Raw genomic sequence first — 8,482 nt, 5'->3', positions numbered from 1 at the left:
CAACATCCAAACATCACAAAAGTTTACAAAACTAAATAGTACCCATAACAATATATCACACACATATATGAAGTCCAAAATATCTTGTTTTGTTGGATCAAATCTTCTCTACCTGTGCATCTTCTAAATACCTTGTGCATCTTCTAAACACCATATCGAGAACTACAGCCTTTTCCATGAGGTATTATGCAGAGTTTATATATGCTTTCTAAACACCCTATGCTTTCTCCTCCCTCCTAGCTTCTCTTTTCTTCTCCTTTCTGGGTATGGTCATTATCTTTTCCCTGAGGTAAATAGCATATGATTGCAAGTTAAGTCATTTCCCCAGAATAAATGGCATAAAGATGATAATGACAAAGATGTTGTACATATCTTTCTGGCATAGTGTGCTGCAGCAGCAGGAAAAATTTGAACATTTTGTCGCCCCTGGGAAAAAGTCCAAGCTTGTCAGCAATGGTGATTAATCCAAGTCCTGTAGGAGGAACCAAAACCAATCTTCAAAATATGATAGCAGCAGTTGTTCGTAAACCAAGTCTTTTACTGCCTGGGCCAGAGCCTGGAACACAACAAAGTGCCATATAGCATGTAACATTCTGGATATTCTAGATTCAAGATGGAAACCCAATGGATAGTTTTTATGTCAACTATTTCATCAAGCATCACTAAATGTACTTGTTCAACTTCTACCAGCAAAAGAACTTTAGGCTGTCAGACATAGGATATCAATATGTGTTTGAAGAAATGTTACATAAGAAATGGAAGATTGCATACCATCCACAAGATTTCCACCCAGAGCAAGCAAAATACATGGGATCATCGCTTCCCTGGAAATCAAAATATAGACAATCCTTCAGGTCTTAAAATATTTTTTGCTTTGAATGTAAATACAAAAAATAGAGGTCCTTGAGTGTTAAAAGGTTATGCAAATAACCAAGTCATTAACCAGACAAAACTCCAAAACAGAGGTCCTTAAATGTCAAAAAAATTATGCAATAACTGTCATTAACCACTAACCAGACATCAGATATCAGGCTCATCTTATTAGCTCACTATAGTGCAATTAGAATAGTTACAGAAATGGATGGCCAATAAGTTATCTTAATTCTCTAATCTAAATTTACCATAGAAGAATGTGATTGCAACTTGACATTTCTTAAACAGTTCATACTTAGCATCATTCATAGAAATCTTCATACTTTTTCAACCTTAACAAGGTAACTATTTTCTGTTTTAAGACTCTATTTGCGTGTTACTAAATGAAAAGGTTCTAAATTTCAGTAGCATGAGAAAATTGGCAAAGACAAAGAAGGAAACAGATCAATACCCAAGAATAAGGCAGCTGTCAGTGAAGAAGAATAGCGGGGCATCATCAGTCAAGATGAAGTTCTTCAAAAATGGTATAGCGCCAATGATGATAGCCAAAGCCTAATTCCATATAAAACATTAGTAATACCTAATCCCATATAAAACATCATTAAAGTAATCATGCAAAATATTGCTTCTGCATAACATGTTAAAGACAATCATTAACAGAAGGTAACAATACAATAATTCAAATAACCACCACAAAAAATTCAGAGAATTTCATGTTACCCCCCAAAAGTTTGCCCTTTTGCCAAATGTACTCAAAGTTTCATTATAAAACTCTAGTGAAGGCAGGGGTTTTAACTTATTAGAGTTTGTAAAGGTTGGGAGTTTGCTTTGCTAAACTAAAATTTTGGTTTAGAGGGATGTTGCCAATGAAAAAGTAGTCATCGCGGTATTGACAAAATGAAACTCTGATTCATTTCACAAGAGAGTAAAATCTGGAAAAAATTAAAATTTCAATATGAGAAATGGGCAAGTTTGTATTTCTTCATAATCAAAGAATTCATAAAAATAACAGAGGAAGGAAATTAGGAAGAGTCAATGAGATGATACTTGATCTTGACCGGTTAAACTAATACATTCATTACAGAAAATCAAACAAATATGAAGTTCACATTTTTATCTCAACACAAAAAATGTTCATTATACTAGGCATGCCAACATCATTGCTCTTCACTCTAAAAGCATAAATAAATTAAGATCCCAATGTCCATGAGACAAGAAGCCCCAGAGAGTGTTTTAAGTATAAAGTATTTAATAACAAGTGACAAGGACAAGGAATTGGAAATTAGAACTTCAAAAAGACAATTTTCAAATCAAATACTCACTGAGGCAATAATGGGAGGCTGAAAAATTTGCTTTAGCTTCAGCTTTCCAACAATATACCATAGGATGCCAATTATCTGCATAACCATCCAATCCGACATATGACACGCTCAGATATTAGTATAAAAAAAATTAGAATTTAAAAAATGAATCGCCAGAACTTCAAACAAGGTTCTTTCATTTTCTAAACTAATATTCAATCCAATTAATATAAGTTAACAGGTAACCACAGATTTAGAAAGCCATTGCCTAGGCTGCTTATGCAACTGCATAAACCTTATGGCCACATAAGGATCATACACACTAAAAAAATCCTAGGCTTGTTGAAATCCATGCCACGCTCAAGTTAATATTGACTACACCATACCAACTTTGACAAATCGACAAACAAAAAAACAAGTATTTAGTTTAGATGAACTGAATAAGGTTTTAACTGCACATACAAATCACATATCTCATATGTCACTATTTAGTCCTCTTCAAAAACCATCTAGGCGGCTCAACGTTGCCCTAGCATTTGCTTTTTAATACCATGGTGTGAGATTGCAATTTGTTTTGTTAGCCATCACACAAAGATAGCATTATGGCTGATAGGAAAAGCAATGTTATACTAAAAAGAACGTGGAGTCTTATGGTCCATATTTGTGCACAATCCATATTCCATATACATGTGATTCTCATGTGTCGTTGATGAGAATTCAAGCCTAGTTTAGCCATAGTGAGGTGAGTCTTGCATGTTGAAATCTATCATCGAATACAAGGTTCAACAACAGTAGATTGTTCAGCGATCCAGTGTGCAACAAACTGTAATCATGGGTACAGACTCACAACAAACTATAGCATAGCCAACTGAAAGGGGTTTACCTAGCCATAGCATGAACAATATCTAGCTGCAGCCTTGTAACATCAGACAATGTAGTGCACAGAACTGTACAATTGCAATTATCATTCCATGCTACACCAAGCATCATTAGTTTTCATATGTTGCACCTATGCCATGGAATTTGCACATGATGAAAGATAACAATAATCACCACAACATCGTGAAACCCCTTTGAAGGAATTTGTGGTATAATCAGCATTTATTAAGGAAGGAAATGATATTCGGACCTGGTGTGATTATCTGACACGAGTGTGGATCCAAGTGCCTGTCATGGCTACTTCTAAAAAAATTTTACTCACGATCAAAGGATATCAAGCATCCATTCAGAGTGTCAATGCTCGAGTGCATGTATTCAAGATCAATACAAAGGGAATAAATGAAAAGTCAAAGTATCGAAGAGGAATCATTGTTGCTTAGATCAAACCTAATCTTTATGGGTTTCCATCTTGACAAAAGCCCCCAAATCAAAATCCAACGATCTACTTCCACAGATTCGAAAGCAAGAAGGAAAAGAACAAAAGCATTCTCCACCAATACCCTAAAGCCCCCAAATCCGATAAAAAAAAAAACCAGAACATCGCATAGGAAGGCTAGAGCATCACGGCAGAAGATCCAATCGCGACTCAATCCACAAATTGGGCATCACCAACAAGAAATTAGACTCCTCCTAACAACCTAATCATCACCTCACAGATCTCATACCATCACATGGAAGTATACTTGCCTGACCAGTTAAGGCACGGCTCGGAGAGAAGAGGATCGACGGTTGTAGTCCGCAGTGCTCGAGCGAGGGAGAAGGATCGCTGCTATGTTGTCCGCGTGAGGGAAAGAAGAAGATCGCCTGCTCGCACACAAGGAAGAGAGGAGACCGGCGGCTGGGGCTCATCTCTGATGTTGGCGTGAGGAGAGGCCGGCAACGCCCAGGAACTCGCGAGAGGGAAGGGAGGACGGAGAGGGCGGCGTCACGAGGTGAGGCTTAGGGGAAGAAGTCGGCGATGAAGAAAGGGGTTCGGCGGTGTCGCGGGAGTGATGGCTCGGGATTAAGGAATTCGGTGGAGAAGGGAAAGTAAGGGAAAAATAAGAAACCTTGGTTTTAAAAATTCGCGAAGGAGTCGCGAAGGAGGAGTCGGAGTGGGTTTTAGGTTTTTTTCATGAAATTTAAAAAAAAAACTGTTGTGTTTTTATGATTCAACAACATTCAATAGACAACAGTTTAATAAAACTGTTATATATTATCACATAAGCAACACTAAAAGACAATAGTTTTTTAAAATCGTTGTCTTTGACATACATTAGACAACAGTTTTTTAAAAATTGTTGTCTTTGACATACATTAGACAACAATTTTTTAAAAACTATTGTCATTTAAAAAAAATTATGGTGAACAACAACGGTTTTCAATAAAACCGTTGTTAAATGGCAAAAAGACAACAGTTTCTCGAAAAACTGTTGTCTATTAGGTGTGGTTATCTCTAAAATTTCTTGTAGTGTTATCATGACTATTGATGGTGATTCTTGTGTCGTAGGATGACAATGCGGTGGAGGTTGATCTTCAATGATTAGATAGGATTGTTGTAATTATTGATACATGTTCTTTCTGTTGATAGTGATGTCTGTAGCGCAGGGTGACAATGCGTCGTGGGTTCATTGTTGATGGTTAGCTAGGATTTTGTTTATTGTATTACCACCCCCCCCCCCCCCTCCCCCCAAAAAAATGACCTGGTGCATTACTATACTGCCTTAGTATAGATAAGGGATTTCAATTAATTATAATTTGTAGAATTTGATTTGCGCATATAACAAATGCGTGATCAACAACACCGATGAGTTCCCTTATAGCATGTGGTATCTCCTTATTCCTCCTCACTGTAGCTTCTCAAAATCAATCTCAGATCTCAATAAATGACTGAGATAACTTTGAATCTAATAAATTTTAGAGATGATCAGTCTAACCTCACGGAAGTTTTTTACTATTTATTAAGGTAAATCCATTAGTGTGAATGGGTCATGGCGGACGACCCAATATCGAAAGTATTTCAAACTCCTTAAGCATAATATACTCTAGGTAAAATTTGAGTCCTTATTATCTAGAGAGGGAGTTTGTCTCATATTTTTACCATCACACCACATCACTAAGAGCAAATTGTCTGTTATCTTGGTTGTGAAATTAAGTTTTAAAGGCATGATAAAATTCTTACATTCATCTTGATTTGAGTCGATTCGAGCGTATCTTAGACCAGATTTGATCCAAAACTATAGTATTCTTGAGAGAGAGACTGCTTTACAACACACTACAACGTAGCTCATTCCTCAAAATTTTAAATGTACGTCGGTGGCTCGAATGGGTCGCATAAACAAACATACCGAGAGAGAACGTATGTGATTTGATAAATATGAAAATATGATATGTGATTTAAAACTCGTACTATTTAGTAAATTGTCATTATAGATCTCAAATGTTCTTATAAAATATTTAAATATTTTTATAATGAGAAATTTGTAGAAATGAATCTAGAATAATTTTAAAGGAAGAATGATTAGCTAATAATATCCACATTAACTTTCCTAAATATAAAATTTATCTTAAATTATATATTTTAAGTAAAAAAAATTTACATCTATTATCCTATTCATTCTCTAAGGGGGTGCTTGGTATATATATTTGACAATGGAAATGATAATGAGTTTTGTTTGAGGGGTTATGACAATGAGAATGATTACTGGATTGATGATACTTAGTATAGATACTGGAATGGATATTATTACCATCCACTGAAGAGAGAGATCTCAAAAGCGACGATCGAGTTCCATAGTCCTAAAAAAAGGACCACTATTGTCACCAATAGAAAATAAAGAGACAATAGAAAATAAAAGACACTAATTCCGATTGACGAAAATTAGGTAAAAAAAATGACGCTGAAATGCGAAAATCAAAAGAGAAAGAAAGACGAGTTGAGGCAACTGACTCACCTTCGACAAACCCGACTGTGGCAAAGAGGCGAGTTGAGGCACAACGGTGAGTGAGGAAAAATGACATAGAAATACGAAAATTAAAAGAGAAGAAAAGGTTCAGCTCGAGGGCTAGGTTGTAAAATAAAACACATGAATAAGGAGGAATGAGTTTAACGATAACCTAAGAGTGGGTGGGTTATGAAAGTAGGGGTATCAAATCCATATTTTGATTATGATTCCTATCTATCAAGTATCAAGAATGGTCTAGCATCTGAAATCCGCCTACCAAGCACCTTCTAAATTTAGATTTAATAATATTTTTTAAAATTTAAGAAATAAAATATATTTCCTAAACATTAAATATCATTTAATTTAAAAAAGAAAAAAATAAAGAGAATGAATTAAGTAATAAAAATAAATATTATTTAGAGAGAGGAAAAATAATAAGAAGAAAATAAAGATAGTAGAATTTTTAAAGTATAGTAAAAAATAATTATCTAAATTTATTGAAATAGATAATTTATTTTAAATTTTAAAAATATTTATAGAGAAATTGGTATAGATGTTTTATATAATTACTAAATGAACGAGTAAAATGGGTGAAATAAGAACCTGTCTTATACTTGAAATTGAACTACTTATGGCGTTAGGACTTGTTCATACAGACAGACACACACGTAAAATTATGACAATTCAGTCAATTATGTAGACCAGTAAGCAGTCGGACTACACCCCGTTGGATTCAACCCATTCTACGCGTGTGATATTGTTCTGAATTTAACCATTATTCCATCTAATCATTAAGACAAAGTGGACCGTGCCATTATCATAATCGGATCGCTGAGTAAATAAAAATCAACTTAGGAATATCTTAGGCATTTCATCAAACAAGATACCGGGCGAGAAAATTAGAGCAAGGACTACAAAAGGAATCCGCGAAATCCATGGAGAGAGGCAGTTTACACTTCTCATTGTACAATAGGACAATATTGACAATGATAAATTTTTATCATAAATTTATAGTCTGATTCCATTCGAAGAAACAGAATGAGGCGCACTCTGCAATGACTCTTGAAAAAACAAGTTATAGACCACCATCCATACTTGTGCGCCAAAGGGGCGACCTTTTCAACGGAAGGGAAGAGCTAATTCGTACCTCCAATTGCGCCATGAACTGCCCGTTGCTTGGTCTCAGCAATACCGGTAGCGGGAAGACCACGCCCTTCTCCTTGCATGCCCGATGTCTCGGTTTTATCCTGTTGGGCAAACTGAAAGAGAAGAATTGGGGAAAGTCTCTCAGCTCCCGTAGCTCTCGCTGCATCTCCAACACCAAAAACTCCACCTTTGGCCTAAGATTCTCGTCTATGCTGTAGCAGAAGAGCTGTGGAAACCTCCTGGCCATAGCCCGAGCGTTCCGTGGGGAGAAGCCCACGCCTTCGAGGAACTCGAGCCTGGGAAGGAACTTCTCCTCGACGCTGCAGGATAGCAGCGAGGTATGGCGCGCGATGGGGGCGATGCCGAGCATCTGGAGGAAGTAGAGTGCGGGGCGGAGGTGACCGGCGACGTCAGAGACTAGAAGGCGGGGTCGCCGGAAGATGACGCGGCGGAGGTCCTGGTCTTGGACGCCAGCCTCGCGAAGGAGGAAAGAGACAACGGCGGCGAGGTTGGAAGGGGAGGCAGTGAGGATCTCGGGGCACATGCCGCAGGCGCGGCGGAGCTCTGGGGCGGAGAGGCCGAGGGAGCGGAGGAAGTGCACAGAAGAGCGGAGGTCATAGAGAGAAGCAGCGGCGAGGGCTGGATGGGAGGAGGAGACGGCGAAGAGGTCGATGCCGACAGAGTCGAGGAAGAGTAACTTGTCGTGGAAGACAGCGGCCGGGGAGGGGTTGGACGAGAGGCGTAGAACAGGGAAGGGTGGGGATATTCGCGGAGGCTTCTCAGGAAGGGGGATGGGAGTGTTCTTGGAAAGATGGGCGCATGCCCTGAGGCGACGGCAGCGATCGAGCGGGGGGATTCGTGAGAGAAGGGGTGGAGCAATTGGGGGAACCTGGCGGAGGGAGCGGCAGGAACAGAAGGGGAAGATTTCCTCCATGATTAGGTTAAATTTGGTCAGGAAATCACATCGGGATCATTTGATGCTTCGTCTACAGCCGATTGTGAGCGCGTGGGCGGAGAAAGAGCGAGGACGGATATAGCAGGAGTGGTGCGTGGTGGAGGAGAAAAGGACGCATCCTGCAGGGCCTTCATAGTACTCCTTGTTTTTCTACCATTACAACTTTTACTAACATAAAAAATTAATTCTATTATAGAGTAATATCTAAAAAGTATAATCTATGAATGTGATTTAAGTCTATAATAATTCTATATAATTATTACATACTAAAATTTTATACGTTTTAGAAATTTTCGAAAAGGGTTCTCAATCTATTTTTAATATCTAAGTTCTATGATATTTAA

General features: G+C 37.9%; 1 protein-coding gene and 1 long non-coding RNA gene across 2 annotated transcripts; both read right to left on the bottom strand.

Annotated features, from left to right (window-relative positions):
* Nucleotides 1-472: 472 nt before the first annotated feature.
* LOC122009840 lies at nt 473-3,187 on the bottom strand. Its single transcript, XR_006119666.1, has 5 exons — nt 3,058-3,187; nt 2,196-2,270; nt 1,325-1,425; nt 772-824; nt 473-556 (listed from the first exon to the last, which is right to left on the bottom strand). It is a non-coding gene; the product is annotated as an uncharacterized LOC122009840 (long non-coding RNA).
* A 3,749-nt stretch (nt 3,188-6,936) lies between these two features.
* On the bottom strand, nt 6,937-8,275 carry LOC122009839 (transcription termination factor MTEF1, chloroplastic-like). Its single transcript, XM_042566149.1, has one exon. It carries the CDS (start codon nt 8,115-8,117, stop codon nt 7,113-7,115), a length of 1,005 nt encoding a protein of 334 aa, XP_042422083.1. The 5' UTR covers nt 8,118-8,275; the 3' UTR covers nt 6,937-7,112.
* Nucleotides 8,276-8,482: the final 207 nt, after the last annotated feature.

The sequence above is a fragment of the Zingiber officinale genome, chromosome 8A, assembly GCF_018446385.1.
Source record: "Zingiber officinale cultivar Zhangliang chromosome 8A, Zo_v1.1, whole genome shotgun sequence".
Lineage (NCBI taxonomy): Eukaryota > Viridiplantae > Streptophyta > Magnoliopsida > Zingiberales > Zingiberaceae > Zingiber > Zingiber officinale.
Note: the sequence above shows the minus strand (reverse complement) of the source record. Positions and strands in the feature narration are given on the sequence as shown.

What these genes read in the sequence shown, in the direction of transcription:
- LOC122009839 (XM_042566149.1), bottom strand. Translation starts at nt 8,117, where the DNA reads ATGGAGGAAATCTTCCCCTTCTGTTCCTGCCGCTCCCTCCGCCAGGTT.